Below are 22,157 nucleotides of genomic sequence, written 5' to 3' on the forward strand. Positions count from 1 at the left end.
TGGAACTTACGGTTCATGAGGCCCCAGCCAGTGACGACACATTCCGTTCCGGGACGGGGCACGGTGATCTCCGGCAGGCAGACGGGGCGGGTCTTTTCGTTGTAGGTGGTCTGTTTGCGCAGTTTCGGATCCAGCTTCAGAAGCGCAATGTCGTGCTTCTTCGTCTCTGAAGAGGTCGCAGGGAGGTCACAGGAGGTAAGACGGAGGCCACGTGGAAGTCACGCAGAGTCGGTGACGGCCTTGCAAGGATTCGCGGGAGTTAAACAAGCTTAAACGAAAATTTAGGACTGAACGTTTGTCGTCGTCGTCATGTCGTTGGACAAACAGGAGCTTGGGATTTTTCATAATTCCATAACCCATGCACAAACATATATGGTCATTATGAAAAACTGGCGCTCCCACTTTTAATGTTTTACCATCATGACCAGCACAAATTGCAGTATGCCGGAGTTTATAACCAAATATGACAAGCGTAGGCTCATTACAGAGTCATGATACCGGCCTTTTGCTGAAGTTCTGTTGACATGAATGGAGGGGGTACGGAGAGGTTATGCCTTCCTGAGTCAGGTTATTGGGGAAAAATATATGATGTACGATACGGTATATGTTTTTGGAATATGACATATGTAACAAGATGATATGTGCCGGCCGTTTCGATGAGCATAAGCGTGGAGAAAAGTAAACGAGCGCGGATGGTTCGTTACCTCTGTTGTACCCAGGATGTACGATGATCTTGTCGACAAAGAACGTGGTCTCCATGGGGTCCAGGTCGTCCAGGTCATGGTCGCCGAGGATGACCATGTACTCGTCAATGCTGCAACGCCGGAAACAGTGTTAGTGGAGTGAAGCAATGCTTGAGTGAATGCTGTTAGCGCGTGCGCATCACTATCTGCGCGCCCTCTGGAAAAGTGGTGGAAACGTGTTTTAGCTGGAGATGGGCTCACCACACGAAGACGCGCCGTAAGAAGCATGGTTAGAACGAGATGCTGGTTCGTAAGACATGCAGCTAGACGGAAAGAAAGCTAAACTTCGCGATGATGGACATGTTCGCCATGAGCTGTGATGACAAGATGTTTGAAAATCGGAATGCACTCAAGTGCGGCGTTCTTTCTGGCTACAGAAAACAGAATGAACGGCGTGTTCCAATGTTTGCAGGATGCCCCTGCATTTGAAAAACATGTCCCTGCTCGCACAGTCCGCTTACTTGTGAGAGACGACGCAGTGGGCTGCGGTGAGAATGTACTGTGGTGAGATGACTGCGCCGCCGCAGTGGTGAGTTCGGTAGCCATTCTGCAGAACTTTGATTTCCGCCTGCCGAAACGAACACGTCAGCAACACCGACCAGACGCTAGCTTCGCATGAAACACCGGGAAGGGGGGGGGGGCATGGACAGTTAAGGAACGCAGCAAAGAACGCGCAGACAGCACCACAACCTGCCCAAAGGTGAAGCCGCCACAAATGGCCATCACCCCGGCGAAGCCGCGGCAAAAGAAGCTACACCTTCAGAACACCGTCGGTGGCGTCATTGATTATCGGTCACCGAACGGGAAGATCCGGCAACTTGTTAAGGGGCAGCACCGCTTACCCGAGGCGTCGCCTATTTAAGAGATGAAAATATGCAGAGTATCTGCAATTTTTGACGCGTCTGTGACCTTTAAATGCCCCGGCATTGGCCTCACCTGCCATGGGAAGGCACCGTACGGCACTTCGCTTCCGCCTACAATACGCGTCGTCGCCACCAGCTTCTTGGGCGGCATGTAGAAGACCGGCTGACCGCCACAGGCCAGCGAGCGCGTGGAGGGCACGCCGCTGTGAGAGCCGCCAGTTCGAGCAGGGAACTTCATATGACCCGCCTGGCGACGCCTCCTGCAACGCAGAGGGCAGAGGTCAGTACGGAAGGCGCGGCGGTCAGATGAAGGCACGCAGTCATCAGGGGACGCGACGTGGAGTGTGCTTGAAAAGCATTGTCCACAGTTTTCGTGTCTATTATAGTTAGAGAACGATGTGAAGGCAAAGTAACCAGCCAACGTCGCGTGGTTGCTGACATTGTCAGCCATTGGTACAAAGAAATTACACCGGCTGATTTCAAAGGTGGAACAATGTGAAAAGGTCATCTTGGTCCAAATACGATTGCGAAATCTAGTTCACCCAGGGAACACGCTACCCTCAGCTGATTAGGGGCAAGAACTGACATTAGAAAAAGCAATTCTTTCGCGCTTGACATTACCGTTGAGTGGACACCGCATCAGCCGGGCCGGTGAACCCTGCAGTCATTGAGCTTCCCGAAAGGTGTACCACCCTGCAGTAGCCGATGGCGACCCATCTGATCCATACCAGGCAGCCGATGCTGTCGACCGGCTAATTAAAAGGACATCCATCGCGACGCGCGTCCATCGTGCTCGCGAACCGAGGAAAAGCAAGATACGAATCGCAAGTACGTCGTGTGACGGGTGCTAGACGGGTCTTATAACGCAAGCGCGCCGTCTGCGCACGGCGGGGTATCGAACGCAAAGCGAAGTGTCAAAACGGTGATGGGCCGGTGTGGGGATGGGTCGCTTTCAGTCGTATGCTTCCGTGTTTTGACCGTGGGCGTCAATGATGGAGATGAGAGAGAGAGGGAGAAGAGAGAGAGAGAGAGAGAGAGAGAGAGAGAGAGAGAGAGAGAGAGAGAGAGAGAGAGAGAGAGTAGAGAGAGAGATAGAGAGAGAGAGAGAGAGAGAGAGAGAGAGAAAGAGCGAGATAGTAGAGAGAGAGAGAGAGAGAGAGAAGAGATAAGAGAGAGAGAGAGCTAGCATGGAGAGAGAGAGAGAGAGAAGAGCTCAATCAGCCAATCGTTTCGACTTGGTCAATGATGTGAAAGAAAACTCACAGCAATCTGTCATAACTGAGCAGGCTATAAGTGCGTTCAGAATCAATTATTTGAAATAATTGTTTGACTTCTGGGTGCATTGCCTGCTTGAGCAAAACTCCTCCACTTCTTTAACAGAAGCACTAACATGAAGGGGATGATTTGTGCTCTGAGTTTAACGCCGACATTCGTCCCAATTATTCTGTTGGTTCTGCTGGTGGCTCTCGCGGTGGACTGACCTGAGAGGTCAGAGGGCACTGACCTGAGGGGAGACTTCGCTGCCTCATTTGACACCGCTGCGCTCGGACTCGGAAGGTCAAACAGGTAGCGCGCTCCCGCGTGCTGGCCGAGTCTGAAACAAGGTCCAAAGCCGTCAAGACAAGGCGAGGCAGAATTTGAGGACCGGAGGGGGGGGGGGGAACATTAATTAGGCACTCGAATAAGCGAATGGGTGCTCGGACTCTGATGTCAAGGCTACGAAGCCCCTCCTTTCGAAGTAGGCACGGGAATTGCAGCAGGAGACAGGCATTGACAACAGCCCAGCGGAGTAACCGAAAGACCAGCAACACCCAAAAAGAAAGGCAGCAGTTTGAATGGAGAAAAACCATCCTATACCAGTGTGAGGTTACTACGACTGAGCATTGCATGGTGCCCCCACGGGCTGTTCGCTCATTGCTGTGTAGAATCGAGATAAATGATCGAGACAACATGCGACGATAAATTAAGAAGTCAACAAGGATGGAAGAAAGGATGGTAAGCTTAGCTTAACGCCTCAAGTTTCGAAAAAGCGAAGTCGAAGCGTTGAGAACAAGCCGCAAATTGTGATTTATCTGAGCATGGCCGTCATTGGCAGCATGTGAAGACCACGCGAGGCCTGATATAACAACATCTAGCAGGGCGTGTGTCAGCAGAATGCGCTCGAGAAATAACCCTTCGCGTAGTAATGCGAACAATTAATAGCAGCTGTCATTCTCGCACCCAGCTATGCGACGTACTACGCACGTCCGCTATTCCGTCACCAAACAGGAATTATACCGGATCGGAACTGGACTTTCGACACCGCCCTGTACCTGGTAAAGTGCTGAGGCCTTAACTGACCGGGCGAGAGTGCGATTTTCATCAGCGAAGCCGCGCCCCCCGCGCCGCAAAGCGTGATTGGCTGGCACGGAGGCCCGCCAGCCTGCTGGATTAACGGATGACTCCGGTCGCGCTTTTTGGGTCAGGGAGAGGGTCGGGCCGAAGTATTTGGGTGAGCGCTGCGACGTAGTAGGGGGCATATCAGGCAGGCACTAAACCGGCCGCGGTGAGATCCAGCGACTAAGAAACGCTGGGGTTCGAGCGACTGGGTCCGTTTTTCACACAGCTCCAAGTCGCAAACCTGCGACACTGGTTTTTGACCAATGGCGGCCTTCTTCGGGCATTGCGAAACACATTTCATTCACAGATTGGCTGTCGGACTGGGTTTACGCGCACGTGCGACCGCACGCCGTACATGATGTGAACATAGCGCACGTGGCCGGGTGTTGACTGTTTCTGGTCACGGTTCTCAGGTGAAGGCTCGACAAGTTAAGCTACAATCTCAAGATGCAAACCGCCCTTTTTGCGCACCAACTGCCTTGGCACATGTCATAAATTTCGTTGAAAGGTCAATGAAAAAGCGATGTCCCCTGTCCGCCAAGGAATTTTCCGGTTAACCCGCGATCAGGGCTGCTATGTCGGAGGCTGTACCGTAAGCATCCGTGGCGTCTGCAGAAACGAGGCTGGGTGGGAGTGGTTGCCTGCCACTGTATCGGACAGTCTCTGACAGCGACATGTAGACGTGAGCTAAGCGGAGCTGACATTCATGCCACTGCAGGCAACGGGTACCGTAATCATGGCCTAAGAACAGAGAAAGAGCAGTCTTAGACGGCTCAGGCCGCCACGCCAGCGCTCCGCTGTCCCTTCGAACTGGCCTACTGATGGTTGCAAGGCCGCTAACCAACCGCCCCCACCGCAAGTCACTGTGCTGTCGCTAGGCAAGCCGGCATTAGCGGTCTCCCTCATGCAAGGTCACGTGACTGCGGCTGTGGCCAATGAGGCGCCAGCCAACGCCACGCGAACCTGCAACTTTGCAATTTCAGCCGGTGCGCAGTAGACGCCCATACTACTGTCTGTTGTTGCAGAGCGCGTTGAATGTGCGCTGACCGCTAGCCGTGTTCGAGAGGGGCGGTCGGCGGCCCAAATCACGCTGCTGACAAATGCGTCATCGATGTCGTTTTCAGTGTGACATTGCGCGGAACAAGTGCACCTAGTCGGCAAATTAGCATCACTGCTGCGCTTCTCAAGTTGAGTTTGGCATGGTAGCATATTTCATTCCGCCTAGAGACACAAGTCCCGAAAAAATTCGATTCAGCGCACCTTTGAAATAAGCAGGCTGAAAGAGTTCCCATCCCGCTGACCCAATCGCACGTAACACACTACGCAGCAGCGTAACCAGCGGGGCCTCCTTCCTTTCGCTTTGGCGACGCAACCGGCCCTGGCCCTCGCTATTGTAACCTAGCGACCGGCGAAACTCTGAGGGATGACGCCGGCTGTCCCTGGCGTGCCGGTGCACCACCGTCTGACCGCAGCTCATGTCGACTGCTGTTGATCACGAGCCCTGTCTAGTTGTTGTGAACTGCCGCGTAAAAATATGCAACAACGCCGCCGGGCATTTGGGCGCGGCGCCTGTCAACGAGCGCCCCAGTTGGGGGAAGGTGGGATGGGGAGGGGTTGTGAGCGCAGGGGCTTTGCGGATTACGCTGGTGCCGGCACGGCTCGGTTCATCCGTTCGTGCCCGGCGACCCGGTCTAACCCAGTTTTGCACGCGCGAAATCGCGAAATACGTGCGCAAATTCAGCCTCGCTCAGTAGACAAACATAACCCCTCCGCGCGGCCTTGCAACCTGTCACGGCCGGTGCACGCTGCACGTTCACGGCGAGCGGCGGTTGGGCATCTGCTGCGACATTTCGCGCATGCGCACAAGCGGGTAGCCATCGCCGCCAGGGGCCGACAGCGGGGACGGGGAGATTGGGCGGCGAAGAAAGCACTGCTGTTGACCGGCACTCAGTCTTCTAAGACTTCCAGGGGCGGTAGACAAATGCAAAGCCATCCAAGACGCCGCCTAATATTATATATATATATATATATATATATAGATATATATATAAGCGACGCATAAACACCGGGAGTCGCCAGTGTTGACGAGTGTCTCCAGTCATATCGCCACACACCGTGCCATTTACTCACTGCAGCGACCAGACCACGAACACGACTACGACGGAGGTTATGCAAGTAACCGACATACTCATTCTTTTATCAGGCAGCGAATCTGTGTGGAGTGACCCAGACGTCTCATAAAAGTTCCTTATTCGGGTGTGCGCAGATGAGCCTGTTATAAGCGACAGTCACCTGGGAGCGTCCAAAAATCAGTGAGTGTGTCGGGAATGGATGCCTTACACATCAGTTTGCCCCTCGGAGTAGTCAAGCCAACCCGACGCACAGGCGTATTTTGCTTAATCTTGGGTTTTTTAAATAACGGTGCTTGCATGCTCTAGCGACGTGGTGGTAGAGCTCTCGTCTCTCTGATTCCCGGTGGGATACGCTTTCAACTGACTTGGAATACAGCAGCGTGTCGGGAAGTGCCCATCATCCAGCACTGCACTCGCTCGGTTTCCCAAACAGGCAGATGTTGGCAAAGCTTATACCGCAGTCACGGTCAGCGCGGTGTTCGTGGTGGCGAACGGCCATGTCCTGTTGATACATCATGCGGATGGATGTACGTCAACTGTGGCCATGGTGTCAAGGCGAGGATTATAAAAGCGTCCCTATTTAGGCCAAGGTTTAACGTGCACGACCACAGGCGGGCCAATTCGGCACTGTAGGGGACCTCAGAGGGGGTGTCCTGGCGAGCACAGCCTTCTCACCTGCAGGCGACGTCCGTTCGTACGTGGTCCACTTGTCATTAAGGTTGGCTTCCTCGCCCTCTTTGGTGTGGATTTGGCACCTCTTGTAGGTGCTGTGATGGCTGAAACCCTCGCAGTCTGGGGTGTTGTTGCAGAGTTTGGCGCACTGGAATCGAGGGGTAGTGTTGAAAAACGAGAACAATATCGGCGATAAGTTTACAAAAGTTTCTTACGTTAAAAGCCATCTAAGAGAGGTTTCTGTGCTTTTCACATTAATTGGAAAGCGTAGTTCGTACTAACGCTCCGATGCATCATACTACAAATATTTATTCACAAATACTATGACATTCACATGTCTAGTTTTGCTGTCAATAGAGTGAAGCGTTTGTTTCGATGCCTCACGTTTTAGACCTATCATGACCAATGTGTTTTCATATGGTCGTTTCCTAGCAACTCACCCCAGCCAAACTCATCGAGATCCAGTAGAGACGCGATGCTTTCAACTTCTTCTCAGTTTTTGAGTATGCTGGCAGTGTCTTATCTGAAAGAAGAAACAATTGTTAATTTGTTTTTAATGCCCCCGAACGTACCATCCACGAAACTCCAAACACCAGCTTTTTTCTCAAAGCTAAATGGGTTAAACACTCAAGACGCCATGTCCACCATCGCACAACGAGGTAGGATGATATGTTACATGTGCCGGTGATCAGATCCGAATCGGGAAGGCGGCGTTTTGTTTACTCCGCCGTGACCGCCTAGAACACACTACCGCAGAATATTCGCGAGCTGATCCTTCCACAATTCAAGCGCGAGTTGCGTGGCTATATCCTGCAGCGGCGGATCAATAACAAATATCGACGCCTACTTCAAATGACTTAAGCGAATGTCAGAGAGTGCGTTCTGCGTATGTGTGCCTGCGTGTGTACGTGTTTGCGCGAGCCTCCCTGACCTACAGTGTTTTATTTCCTTGACACGGGCTCTGTAATAGCCACATTCTGAGTGGAGTGAACTTATGGCGTGTACTAAATAAATAAATAAGTGTGAGTGAGTCGTCTTGGCTTTTCGCCAGCGCCACGGTCCAGCGGCGACGCCCCGAACAACGCATTGCGGTGCAGCACGCTGCGTTCAGTCTAGGCGGATGGCCGGTCCAGCCATCTATCGGGGAAGCGTGTAACAAACTACCGATCAATCGCTGCTGGCATCGTTATGTCACCTGTATACCGTTAGTGACGTACTCATTCCAGACCCAACGCGATGTTACTGACGGCGGATAATGGTTTAAGAGAGACGATAAAGTTTATGGACGATGTGATGATCGTGGGTGATTTCATGGGCACAGGCCCATGGCACTGAAACCGTTAGATTCTGTCAACGGCAGAAATTTTAAAAAGCAGGGTACTTATTCACATATTTGCACATGGAAAGCTAGATAGTATATTAAGAGACTGTGGATACTTTGAGCTTCACGTTGTCTGGTATATAGCGCAAATACATGCAATCTTTTTGAACCTGAAATCCCAGAATCTCCGAACTTATACATGCAGAGATCATTCCGAATTTTATCTGATTTTGGCGTTATATATGAATGCTAGCGTTATACAGGCCATTTCTACTAAATGCAATCTACTTTACAGCGTAAAATCTACCGCACACTGTCTCAACTATGTAGCATTGTTATCTTGCTACCTAATCGAACGCTAGCAAATTATGTTTTACATTTGTAATGATGTAGCGCATTTATATATCCATTTTTTAGTTAGCGACTAATGGCGCTCAAATCATGTTGGCGTGAGTATCAAGCAGGATTGAAATAACGTGCTCAAACTCTTTTCTGGTTATTTACAAAAAGGTATTCAACTGAGCACTGATAATTTTGCTAGTGGGTTATTTTTTGCACACCTTCCTCATGTCAGGCAACACGACTTTTCAAACTACAGCTACGCGCGTTTGATGATGTTACCACAAAGTTGTTACCTCAAAGTTTCTGGTCTCTATGGCTAGCGACAGCGCAAATGACAAAAAGCAACGACTAAGGGCTTGTTGACTAGCCAACATGAGAGACTTTTACAAAAAGACATGCCAGTCATAATCCCGTTCTTTCTAATTTGCCTGCTTGTTTTCGGACGTTTTTTTGCCTGCTTTTGCTTTCTTGAATTTCATGGCGTGAATCTCCTTAATGCGGCAAAATAACCAGGCACTTTCGGCGCACCCTGCCGTGATAACGCCGAGCACGCTCGATCGCTTACCACACTTCTGCTCATCCCAGCCGGAGCTGCACGTCGTCACACCATCGCAGAAGTCTTTCGGTGAGACGCATCTGAAATCAGACAGGCGTAATATCTGTTAGAGTGAGCGGGCGTGTGCGCACGGCACACCTGCTGGGAAGAAGCGAGTGAAATCGCGTCATTCAGCACCGCCATGTGAGCTGGTTGCATTATAAACATTAAGCACTGTCAGGATTGATAGATTATCAAGCAAGTGGACTACACTATCACACTGTATGCACTTCCGGCGCCGCTATGGAAACCAAATAAGCCACGGAGAAAAAGGAAGTAAAAGAACAGACGCAAACATTTGTGGCAGTTCAAAATAAAGTACCACCATTGTGATGTGAAAAGTAGAGTAAAAGGAGATAAAGAGGACAAGAGAGAGAGAGAGAGAGAGAGAGAGAGAGAGAGAGAGAGAGAGAGAGAGAGAGAGAGAGAGAGAGAGAGAGAGAGAGAGAGAGAGAGAGAGAGAGAGAGAGAGAGAGAGAGAGAGAGAGGGAGAGAGAGAAAGAGAGAGAGAGAGAGAGAGAGCCAAGCCGTCTCACCTGTCGTCTTTGGTCTCTCCACACAGGTAGGACAGCACGTCCTCACACTTGCTAACCTCCTCATCGTTTCCGTACGTCACAAAGCGGGGCAGCTTAGACGCCTCTGCTGTGACTAAGGCTGAAAACACAAGACCGATTGTTATGATTCTACAAAGGCCGTTAGTTACTGAGCCCCAGCAGGCGGTGTTATTGATGCGCTTTTTAAAGACTCGTGGCTCGTGGCAAGTCTGGCAAGAGTGCTACGAAGTCCAAACAGTTGCCTAGGCACACTTAGGTTATGCCCGTTGTAATTGTGAGGACAGAGCGCCATGACTTAATGAGTGTGATTACTGTGTCATCATTGCCAGCCGGCAGTTTTCTCCTGGAAAATATGTTTTGTCCGGGAAGGGCAAGAGACTGTCAACAAGCGTGGGACTGTAAGGTTCAGCGTACTTCACACTGCAATGTGCGAAAAGATCCACTGACTACCGGCAACTCTGAGGGTGACAGGTTTCATACCACAGAGGCCAAGTAAATATAAAAGGCATCAGCTATATGGGGCTGTGCTCCGCATATATTTTTTCAAAGCGATAACTTTTTAAGATATCGCTTTGTAAGTCGGCTAAATGAGCTATGGTCAGTGATTTAAATGTCAACTGGCAAGATAACATTCGTCTTCTTCCTAGCTCTGCCCATTAAGGGCGTCGAGAAAAATGAACTGCTTCCCTGTTCCTCCACACCACTGCTCGGCGTGGATTATTACCACCGGTTGGAGAGAGCGTTGCTAGCGAGACGCTTACGCAACAGAGGGTGGAAAGGCTTCCGCTCACGTCTGCCATCTGTTGATGACGTTACCGTCCAAACGTGCGCTTTAGGACTTGGTATTGTACTGGGCAATGAGAGGGGATGGCCAAGTGATGAGCTCGACATGGCTCGGTTCGAAACACCGCGGGATGAGCGCGAGGCGAGGGGTGGAAGCTGTCGTCCGTGACACGTCTGAGAAATAGCCAACATGTGAGGTCTCAACGCCTCGGTTCGCCTGACGTACAATGGCGTCATCGGTAGATCCAGACCCAACAGATGCACGCCTGTAGAAAGCGAGCACATTACGAGACAGTCTAACTAAGCCTTATTTTTGAAGGGCCTTTTGGCACCTTGTAAGCTTCCCCTCGACTTTGAGGCGATTTCAACTGCACGTTGTTTCTCTTGCAGTTGCGGTGGGGTCAATCAGGTGTCTCGCGCGTCATAGTCAGTGGTGTAACCGAAATTGTCCTCCTCGGGGTGGGGGGAGGGAATGCCAATTTTCTCCAAGTCCTACAAATTTGGACCAAGTCTCTGCGAAATCGTCCAGCACCTGGTTTAAGCCTCTTGACTAAGGGGGAGAAAAGGAGCACATGCCCTTGGCCCCTTTCTTGCTCGACCATGACTTAACATTTTGTGCATTGCTAAGGACCGAGACAGCCTTGCAACCACGCGAAAGTTGCAGCTGAAATGACAAAGGGATTTAAGTAGAGTCTGAGTCTGGGTCTTGCAGTTCAAATGCCACCTCAAATTCCATCTGCTTACGTCATTTCTAAAGCTGAACTTTGTACATAGGCGGACACTTCAGTTTCTAGAAATGGTCTCGCACGCGAAATATTAATGCACATTTTTTGTCGTCCCAGTCTTTGTATGCTACGTAGGAGATATATTCCCAGCACCACTATACGATGTCGCAAAAAGCAGCAGTAGGAAGCTGTCATCCAATGCACAACCTCATCATTTGTTTTGTGGCCTGTTCCGCCAAGCATACAAGTAGCATACACTCGCATACCTCCTCTCACGTTGAATTGACTTGGCTCTTCATTCAAGAGCAGTATTTACATCTACTGGACACGTACTTCCGCCATGTATAACTTCCGTGTAGGAACTTGTCAAGCGAACTGAAATTCAGCTGGTGCACAATATCTACAGTGTTTTAATCTTGCGTCGCTTTGGTGCTGGCCGTCTGGATGTTTCCGATAATTATGTTAGCAGTGTCGTATTTTTACAGGCACGGGGATCCACCGGAGTCCTCCAGCTCGCTTTTACATAGCCCAGCACGCATCCTTGCGTAGCACACACTATCCGGTTCACTTTTTTTTACAAATCAGCCCATTTTTCAGCGAAGCAAGGGGCACCGCAAGGAGCCTTGTCACGCACGCGTAAATGCACACGGTGAGCTTGGCAGGTTAAGTAGCCGACAATATTATCACCAGCCCGATCAGCTAGACCGGGTGACGTTGTGAAAGCATTCCGCGGACGGTACAGGAGGATTAACAGGGGATGTACCACAGCTTTTTCGTCGCACCTCAAAAGTACAGCTCGTCGAAAAATATAAGCCTTGCGCTACCGCACTTGCATGCGTGGTATGGCTAGGACGCAATGTAGCTATTCGCGATTTTGCACTGGGTAAGATGGCGACGACGCGTTAATGTGAGCAACAACAGTGGTTTCTTTTCACGAATCACTGTCTTTTGCATTTAAGCCACGATACCGTGCAACGCTGTTGTTATTTAGGCTTAAGGACGCGTCGACAACTGCAGTCATTTTGTGTCTAATATCGCGCAACGTCTTGTCGCAGTCCTTACAGCACCACCACGCAAGCGATGCACACGAAAACCCACAGTCGAGCGAAAAGCGGCGATACAAAACATCTGGCTTCGCTGTGCACGCACCGACAGCCAACTCTGTCCCCCGTCAGGCCGAAAACGACATTCAGAGTAACCGCAAATAACAAAAAACAACTCCGAAAACCACGCGCTGCGTACGAGCGCGGCTCAACTCACCGGCACACAAGACAACTCCCAGGACCGTGACGCTCTCTCGCGACGTGACACTCATGATGCACTCCGTAACTCTCCCACTCTCGGCTTCGCAAGCGGAGAGACAGCACGTCACCGCCCGTCACGTGCAAAACGCCGCAGCTGACAGCGCCGAACAGGCCAGCGACGCACCCACGAGGCACACTGGCTGCCGGCCGGGCTGGTATGTTTATATACGTCAGACGCGGTGCGCTGACCCAGACCGCTCTAGGTCATTACCACGCCGCCAGTGAAAGTCCGAAGGGACTCGGTTATCGAGCAGGGCTGCCGGAGCGCCAGGGCGAGGAAGACACGGCGGGGGAGGGGCGGGGCGTGCAGGGGGAGGATTGAGGGGCGGTGAAGGGGAGGACTGAGGGGCGAAGAGGGGGGGACTGAGGGGCGAGGAAGGGGAGGACTGAGGGGCGAAGAGGGGGAGGACTGAGGGGCGAGGAAGGGGAGGACTGAGAGGTTAGAAAGGGGAGGACTGAGGCGTGAGGAAGGGGAAGACTGAGGGGCGAGGAAGGGATGCTCTGGTGATGAGAGGCGTTTGGAGGGATGGCGGCATTGTCATGCGTTTTGGTGCCTTTTTATTGCGTGAAGGCAAGATCCATTGCTGTGTTTGCTTGACACTAAATGCCGAGACTGCAACCTTGCGACCATCCCAAACCATATCAAGACAAAACTTTCTACACACAACATCGTCATCGTCATCGCTGCCCCCCCCCCCCGCCCCCCCAAAAAAAGTCAAACGTTACTGCTGAGGGGGTTGGCTGCCACGCGTTTACTATAGCTTGTGCGGAACCTTTTGACATGCTAGTTGTGCGGATACTATGGCGCATCGTGGCGGATACTATGGCGCATCGTGGCGCCATGGCGGCCGCCTCGGCGAACCACTTCCCAGCATGAATTGCTTTGCAGTAAGATCGTGGAGTGGCCCTGGCCCTCTTTGTTTGTAAACACGTTCTAAGGTCACAGGTGTTTTGGTGCGTTACGCCAGTTGATCAAACAGGCCGCGAACTGCGTGATTGCCGAGAGGCAGGCGTCGAGGCATCCAGGCAGCAAAACGCCTCAGCCACGCAAATGGTGGTCAAGTGTGAAGAGTGTGAAGCAAGATAGCTTGGGATAGCAATGTGTGGTCTGTATCTCGTCAGTCTTGATGGCTCCTAGCTCGAAGGACTGCGAGGGAATATGGAAAGGATTGCGAGCAGTAAGAGGCAAGGAAGTGCGTACACGGAGCACTTGAAGTGGAACTGTAGTGAGGATAAAGTGCACACTCAGTCATATCTTCTTTTCGCTGTGTGCATGATATGATATATACACAAACATTACCATATATATATATATTCCATCTATATATACACATATAACGAGACCCCCGTGTTCTGCCACGTATTGCCCCTGCCTGTTGCCTGCTGTAGTCGTACTAGTGGCATCTTGCATTCTTTTTCTATGGGCCATATCTATGGTGAGGACACCATAATTTGTTCGCGACCATTTTCAAGATGTTACGCCCGGTACATTCCGAGGTTTAGGTAGATGAGACAAAACATTTTCTGACTTAAGATGTCGAGGAACTCACAAGAATGGATGAAAATAGGAGGAAAACAATGAGCCGTAGCGTTTTGACACCAAACATTCTCAAATATGAGAGTCATGCTCAGAAAATGATTGTTTCGTTTGTGCGATACTTTTGTCGGGAAGATCGTGTTTATGGGATCGCGTCCGTGCGTGCGCGTCATCGTTTTCAACTAACCTGATCATACAGAATGCTCCAGATCGCTCCCAAATATTCGAGCAGAGTAAATTCACCCGGTTAAGACGGTTGTTAACCCGGCACTGCCGGGCTGGATCAATTCGCACAGATACGATGCCTTAGAGCACATCTGCACCGCTGTTACAATATTTCCATCAGCAGTAACAAACTGCGCGGAGGTGTGGGTATTGCATTGATAAATAGTGATGGCTTTGACCTATCAACGGGGATGGTCGACCTCCGACGCGTGATCCACATATGTCATGTTCGTATGTCATAGGAATGCCACTCACATGCTACTACATCCCTTTGTAAGTTCAGATTACATGTAGGCACATTTGGAGATACAATATGGTAATGGTCATCACCATTTGTCGTATTTGGTTCGTGGCCGTTTCACAACTTAACCTGAGCTGACCAGACGCACATCAATTCGGTCTCAATTGTGCCTGAAACTAGGGTGCAATGATGGCCGCTTTCTCATGAACAAGGACGGCAGCCTTGTGCGATGCCTCCCGCAGGATCTCTGAATAAAACGACTCTCGCTAAAGGACACATAAGCACTTGCAGAAATACAGGAGATCTTACGTTATTCATAATCTGTGATGTAAAAGACTGCATAATCAAGGTTGTTTCCAGTCAGAATCATATGAGTCATAGTCATAGTCATAGTCGCGATAACAGCAAGAGTCAACGGCCGACTTATGAATGACTATGATCCGGCCGACCATAGCGTAGACACGATGGTGGGAACGAGGTGGACGGCCTGAAGCAAACGATCCACGTTTCACTTGGTCAAGTTTGAATGTATCTGTGCATGTAATTATGTCTCATAAACAGTCAACCAAAAACAACGCTACGCTGGCATTTTTGTCAACAAAAACGGAGATAAAGACAAAGGCATAGACAAAGAAAGGCAAGACAAAGTCAAAGACAAGGACAAAGACAAAATCAAAGTCAAAGACAAAAACATCTCCGAACGACAAAGGCAAAGATATCACCGGACGACGAAGGCAAAGACGCACACACAAAACAAATTTATATCATCGTAAGTTGACAGCTGTGATGACGTAACATGCATCCAACCTACGTAACGCAATGTGTTGTTCACAGCGCATCCTTGAACGTGGTCCGCTTGTGTTGTGCTGCACGTCATGCCATGGAGCCATATGCATGCATGAGAGCGCTTTATGAGCCTGAGGCATTTGACGATTCACCGTGTGATTCACGTCTGTGCCAACCTGTCTGTTGCTGAGGGGTGTGCTGATACAGAGTCCCAGCGCACAAGCAATGTTGCATGCTGTGACACAGATCGTGAATTTGTGGTTGCATCATGTAGACTTAATGGAGGTAACAGGTGCGGGGCAAAAGAAGATCACACTCGCTCTTCTTGGTGATCTCTTCTTGCAGATGCAAGCAAGGAGAATGCCGTTTTAAATTGTTCTTAGATAGGGAGTACGAAAAATACCCGCAAGAAAATGCATTCAGCAGTTCACGGGCCGTTTCAGTCGGCATCAAGCGTTGGCGTTCCCAACTGAAAATAAGGTGTCAGGATTCTCTAGCCGGCTTGACGATTTTGAATGTTTTCCAAACGTAACTTACAATGCTTCTTCCTTGTGCAGCGTGAGCTGTTGCATTTCACAAATAAGGGTTTTACCCGCAACTTTTCAAACCTGTTTATCACTTGTTACAACATATTTTGTAAATCGTGCATCATTTGTCGAAAGCCTGTTATGCCCGACCTTCCATTAACAATGGAGGCTTTTCAAATCTCTCGCCAACGTTCAGAATGTCGGAGACAGGCGAAGCTACGAAGCTAGCTAGCTCAACCGAAGCTTCGCGCAAGAGGCGAAGCTCGGGCTTGTCCGCATTCTGAGCGATGACATCGTATTCGACATGGTATTCGACATCGACATCATGAGCAAATGACATCGTATTCAGAGCGATGTCATTTGCCACTCCCGATTGTGCCATCCGGTAGGTCCATTCAGGACAGGTCAAAGGAATACTGAGCTGATGAAAACACCTGAGGTCCTTCGCTCATTAAGTGCACTATTTCATGCAATGCTCTCAAATGACATAGATCTTTTTTCATGGAATTTATCACCCCCAGAGAAGTAAAGATTTACGTGGTTGACGGTATCGGTCGTCGTTATTCCTTCTGCTCTGTTTTTCCCTGACGTTCCGCCTGTCATTTAAGTTTCTCAACCTTTTCTCCAAGTTGTAACGCTCCGTATATGTATATATATATATATATATATATATATATATATATATATATATATATATATATGAACACATGTGTATATGTATTTAAATACATATATGAAATATATATAACAAATATATGATATATATATACGGTGCATACGCGTATCATTCCCTCCCTCCCTTCTTCGTTTACTACCGCCTTTTCTTTCCTTGCATTTCTCACACTTCCTTTCTTTTTTATCTCGCTCTTTCTTTCTAACTCTCTCTCTCTCTCTCTCTCTCTCTCTCTCTCTCTCTCTCTCTCTCTCTCTCTCTCTCTCTCTCTTCTCTTCTCTCTTTGTCTGTCTCTCTCTCTCCATACATTTCCCTTCTTCTTTATCTACCCACCTCCTTCACCATCTCCCCATCCCTCTCTCCCTCCTTCTCGCATCCCCCTCCGTCCATCTCTCCATCCTCTTCATAGCCTGGTGCCGAAGCCTCATCGCCCCGCACCGCATCGCCAGCAGGACACTCGCGTACTCCGGCCGCGCAAACGGCGCTGCGCTGCGTTGCGTGAAATCTTGCGCAATGTCTGCGTAAGACAGGAATAACGCATGCAGCGGGAGAGCGGCGACGCAGAGTGCGTCGCCCGGGGGCGGCGGCGTGGGATCATCGTGAGGGACGACGTGCAGGGTGCGCCCAGAGAGGGGATGACCTCGGAGTGGAGTGGAGTTATGGAGAGGGCTTACGTAAGAATAGTTGCCGAGCCATTGGCAGAATGGGAATCGTTTGAAACTTGCGTGTTGGAAGAGATGTGCGTCAATGGAGTGAGAGCTATCTTGGGATGAGTGTGAATCTGACGTTGGTGAAGCTCCGTGAGTAACTGCTTCTGTGAGAAGAGGGCAGACTGTGCGTCTTGGTATTCATCGTCGTTTTTAAACGGCTTAAGGTGGTTTCAGCTTAGACTTTCACTGCATCGAACATGTAAATGTTGCTGCGTATGAGCTTCCGACGCCATTGGACACGGGCTAAGTAATCGCAGACCAAGTCGCAAAGTCAGAGGCAGCTGTCAGAGGCCCCCTTTACCAGCCAGTCGCCTCCCGTAAAGCATTGTCTTTCCCATTGTGCTAGCGAATGAAGAAGTTTGAACAGGCGTACGCACAGCGAGCGCGGTCAAGTTACGCAACACATAGAAAGTCAACAACCTGGAGAGTCGGGGCGAAACTACGCTGTCCAAAGACGCGAAGAAGGCGGGCGCTGGGAAGTGCGACATGATGCCGTAGAACTAGTTCTTTTGCGTCGCGCAGGTCAGGTCAAGTGGTCAATGGCTCCGGTCAGATCAGTGGCTCCGAACTCGGGGACAGAGGACTAATTGGTGGGCAGAACGCCGGCTGACGATGTTCAGCGCTGGCTCGCCGCGCAGTAGACTGGAAACGGCGTGTCTGCGTGGTATTCGTCGGAATGCTCATCTGATAGGATAGGGCCAGTTTTACGCCGCAGTGTTCGTGAACACGTGGTGCACCCCGACCGGATAGAGGCCTCGCTACCAAAGCTGTGTGCGTAACAAATACATACCAAATTAGGCAACCGGTAAATGGGACTCTATTTTTGCTGTCAGTAAAGATGAGACCGCACTTGTTCTGCGCTATATCGTTTGAATCAACAAACGATGCCGCTCATCGACGCTGTTTGTTTAAACCGCGCCCTCAATCTCTAATCACCCAGCATCGTGGAAGGATGTGCGTGTCGGCTTGTTGGAAGGAGAATAGGGTGCGGCAGTTTAAGCCAACCCCCGCCGGTCGATGTCATTAGATGCTGAAAACGAGCCTACTGGGCATATATGCAGCACTCAAAACGTACGCATTTTAAATTGTCTGGCATACACTTAACACGGGGATCCCATTGAATATTTTTTCAAGACGGGACAGCTAAACTCAGCGAGGACGTGTAGACAGAATGAAAAGGACGACTTGCCAATGGACATCCGGTTAGGGGCTTGCAAACGTCGCATCTCTAGAACAGCATTGGGCGGCACCTAAGACCTGCCGAGCAGCATCGGTTTGTAGGCAAAACATAGTGTGTGCTCCCAACTTCTTACGCCCAAGCTGCTCCGCTGCCAGTTAGAGCTAGCGGGGGCCCAAGCTGCTGCGCATTTGCCTGTATGTGGGAGCCATTAGCAAAGCGAGCGATAACGTTTTTGTCCCGACGATGGCGCGGCGCCCTGACCACACCTGCCGTAAGAAGCCGGCGAGGGAGATGCCGATCTTGCTACGTCACGACTCAAGCGGCATCAGTGAGCAGCGATGCCTCAATTGTGAGATAGGAGGGCAGCCTTGGTCCCGTATGACTGCTTCCCGTGTTGGTTGGCTGCTCGTTCAGACTGGGATTGGGATTGGGATTGGGATCAAACTGGGATTGGTCGTACATGTCGTACGCAGGCTAACGCCAAGCACATTTGGATTCCTCTTGACTTGTCCATATTTTTATATTGAATGCTATTTTTCCTTTTTAAGCAACATAATTGAACATACTTAATTCATACCGTCCTGTCACCTCACACATCGGGGGTTGGGGGCGCTTTCTAACGTCTTCCGGCTGCGGGACCGGCACAGGGAGCATGAGGGCTCGTGTCAAGGCCGTGCGCCGGCGGCGGAAGAGCTGAGCAACAGGGGGAGGGGGGGGGGGGGGGTGGGGTGGCCTCGGGCTACTGCGGGTCATGGCTCTTCAGTCGGAGGGGGCGGGGAGGGGCGGAAGCGCGCTGCACACGGCGGCTGACGCAAGAGTGGGGGAGGGGGGGGGGGGGCGGACAGAGCGGTTTTTCGTTGGGAGAGCAGGGGCGGCGTTGGGTAACGTGGACGTGGGACAGCTGACATAACTTACCAAGAGCATATAACGTAATTTAACGGACGGAGGGTCTTCGATATAATTTAACAGCTTATATGGCAGCATGAATATAAACAAGACATAAACTGTATTATTACCCCGCTCCCACACGCAGCCTCACCCCTCCTCCACAGAGACTCCGCCACTCCTGGGTGGGGTGGGGGCGGGGGCTGAAGAGGGCTGTGGAGGCGGGGAGGAGGAGGCCTGTGGGTCAAGGCCTGCCGTAGCGGAAGAGCCTGGTGACCGGCCTTCAGACAGCCTCCGGCGCCGGCCTTGACATCAAAACGCGCATCGAAAGCGACGAAGCCGCTGGGTGCCATGGCGACGTCAGCCGAGCGAGCAGCATGACCAGGTCAGAGTTACATCGACGCTCGGGCTGACAATGTAGGTGCTGTCATCTGTGCTGGCCATCTCGCTCGAATGTTTTACGTTTCTAACTCAAAATCCTTTGCATCGATGAGCCAGTGGGTTAAAATAGTGCGCCCGCCCGAACGAAGAATCACTGACTAGCTTTCCCACATCATGTATAGCAATAACGCATCTGTATAGCAACGTAAGGTATGGCAATATAAGACATGAAATATGTATGCACAGGTATAACAACATGTGTTTTACAGGTATGGCAAAGCAAGCTTTCACTGAACAACGGCTTGCCTTCCTTACCACGGCGTTTCGAATCGCGTACTGGTACTTATTGCTGGTCGATGGGTCCATGTGAGTTCATAATGGACGCGCGCCCACCGTCACAATCACAGGACTCAATCACACCATGTGATGAAAAACCCTCCATTGGAGCAGGTGGCGTTCCTGAAAAAAATGTCGCAAAAGAGCAAGATTGCGCAAAGAAATCTGGTTGATAGTAACGACGATTAGAGCCCCGCAGCTACAATCCACACACCCTTATCACCATCGGGCTTTATGACGCCCCCAGCTGTTTAGACTATATGGCGTTGTCTGTCTCTCACCCTGGCAGAATGCGCGGACAGCTGGGGGAATAGAATTACATGCCCTGGGTTTTCCGGACGTGCAGCTTAACCAGTACACTACTAGAACCTCCACCCAAGAGCGTGCCAACGACACCTTGAAAGATGGCTGGATCTTCGCCATGCGCGACGTGCAATTTATCTGCAGACTGCGGATGTATCATCTAAAAACCTCAAAAAGCAAATATGTACGACTAGCATTTAGACGCTTCAAAGCAGCATTTATGCCTTTCGTGATATGCTGCTTACGTGACGCCAATTCGCTAAATTTGCTAATAGACGTCGTTGTCTATGATGGATGCAGTCTGGTTGCTTGCGCCTTTCAGCACCGTATCATTACATGTGCACGAGTACTGATTTAATGGCACTGTTGGTTGCGAGGAATCAGGCTCCTTGCCTGCCGGGTCTTACGTCATTTTCCGCACGTTACGTGGTTCGTGCTGGCTCCCAGTCATAGGCAACCGCCAGCATTTACTACCGCAGAGCACGGGGGCACAACGTACCGCAGTACTGCGGCACCCTGTGGTGGTGGAGCACGGTACTGCAGTGGGCACTCAGCATTGCGGTACGCTGTAGTGGAGGAGTGCGGTACTACATTGGGCACGCGGTACTGCGGCACTCTGTAGTAGTGAGCGCGCAGTGCCGCGGTACTCTACTGTGATGGAGTACGGTGCTACAATGGGCTTGCGTCCATAATGGAATCACATGGGGTCAACCGCCTCTAATAAGTGACAGTGACAGAATCGAAACACCGTGGTAAGGAAGACAAGTCGTTGTCCAGTGAAAGATTGCTTTGCCATGCCTGTTAAACACATGCTGTTATATCTGTGCATGCATATATCACGTCTTACCTCGCCACAACTTACTTTGCAATACAGATGCCTTATTGCTAAACCTGATGTGTGGAAACCTAGTCGGTGATGTTTCCTTCGGGCGAGCGCACTGTTTCATCCCACAAAAACGGCTTCGATGCGTGGTGGTGGCGTTCTAAACAAAGAGGGCATCCATTGTGCGCGGCATTTGACATTGGTGAAACTGTTCTGCGCTGGTGTCATTAGGCCAAGGTCATCAAATGTCAGTTTCCAGATTCGCTGCGTCATGATTGTTTTGCCCTAGGACTATTCACTGTCATGGCCCCGACAAACTGCGTGCATTGGAGTTATCTTTTTCGTTACCGTTCGGAGCGTCTGACAATGACGGCCAGTAGCGATAGTTAAATGACTTTTTAGACGACGATTGTTGAATGACCTGTTTGACGTATCGAGACAATGTGCGTCTTCCTTTTCGGTTTTCTTACGCCGAAATGAGTGCTCAATTTTCCCGTATCTCATAAGTGTAGGGCAAATGGTTGCGGTGTTATTCTTAAGCTTGTCGCCGTATGAATGTGGGCTTTTTTGCACTTATAGCTGATTTCATCAATCGCATCGATAGTGACCAGTGAATACATCACAGGCTCTTAAAAGGCTTGAGAGCATGCTTGTGCTTGAGTTCGTTTGATCGGAGTTAAAGCTCTCGCTTTTCAGCCCAGCACTTTACGAGTGGAATCAAGCCATCAGGGGGAGTTTGGAGTTAGTTGCCGATAGCTGTTACAGGCTTGTTTGAGAGCACTGCTTTCAGCCGGGTGTTGCTTTCATTCTCCAACGCGCATACCCCAAGCGCCAATAAAAATAAGCAAAAGATGTAGCGCACCAAACGCAGACTGTCGCAGAAAGGGTGAATGAAAATGTGCGGTAAGCTTTCAACAGCATTTCTAAAACAACCTCGTGATTTGTTTCTTCCGGGCTTTGTCCAGTCCAGCTCACCGGGTTAACGTCAAATCCACGATCCAGTCAACCTTTTCATGAACAATCAATGCACCTCGGTCTCATCCATTACAGCAGAAATCTTTCCGGGGATAGTTCATGTTAACCCGCTGTATGCCGGCCCACCCATATGCCAGATTAAGCTCTCTCTCTCTCTCGCTC

General features: G+C 50.5%; 1 protein-coding gene across 1 annotated transcript; it reads right to left on the bottom strand.

The window, feature by feature from the left end:
• Positions 1-1,840: 1,840 nt before the first annotated feature.
• On the bottom strand, positions 1,841-12,523 carry LOC119104719 (uncharacterized). The gene is made up of 6 exons (XM_037228436.1): positions 12,370-12,523; positions 9,584-9,701; positions 9,018-9,088; positions 7,230-7,312; positions 6,793-6,937; positions 1,841-1,866 (listed from the first exon to the last, which is right to left on the bottom strand). Exons 1-6 carry the CDS (start codon positions 12,422-12,424, stop codon positions 1,841-1,843), a joined length of 498 nt encoding a protein of 165 aa, XP_037084331.1. The 5' UTR covers positions 12,425-12,523.
• Between the last annotated feature and the right edge of the window lie 9,634 nt (positions 12,524-22,157).

Source organism: Pollicipes pollicipes, unplaced genomic scaffold (genome assembly GCF_011947565.3).
Source record: "Pollicipes pollicipes isolate AB1234 unplaced genomic scaffold, Ppol_2.1 Scaffold_6052;HRSCAF=7182_pilon_pilon_pilon, whole genome shotgun sequence".
Classification (NCBI taxonomy): domain Eukaryota; kingdom Metazoa; phylum Arthropoda; class Thecostraca; order Pollicipedomorpha; family Pollicipedidae; genus Pollicipes; species Pollicipes pollicipes.

What these genes read in the sequence shown, in the direction of transcription:
- LOC119104719 (XM_037228436.1), bottom strand. Translation starts at nt 12,424, where the DNA reads ATGAGTGTCACGTCGCGAGAGAGCGTCACGGTCCTGGGAGTTGTCTTG. An exon ending in GGAGAGACCAAAGACGACAG is followed by an intron (nt 9,089 to 9,583) that starts GTGAGACGGCTT and finishes GTCTGATTTCAG; the next exon opens with ATGCGTCTCACCGAAAGACT. An exon ending in TCTCGATGAGTTTGGCTGGG is followed by an intron (nt 6,938 to 7,229) that starts GTGAGTTGCTAG and finishes CCTCGATTCCAG; the next exon opens with TGCGCCAAACTCTGCAACAA.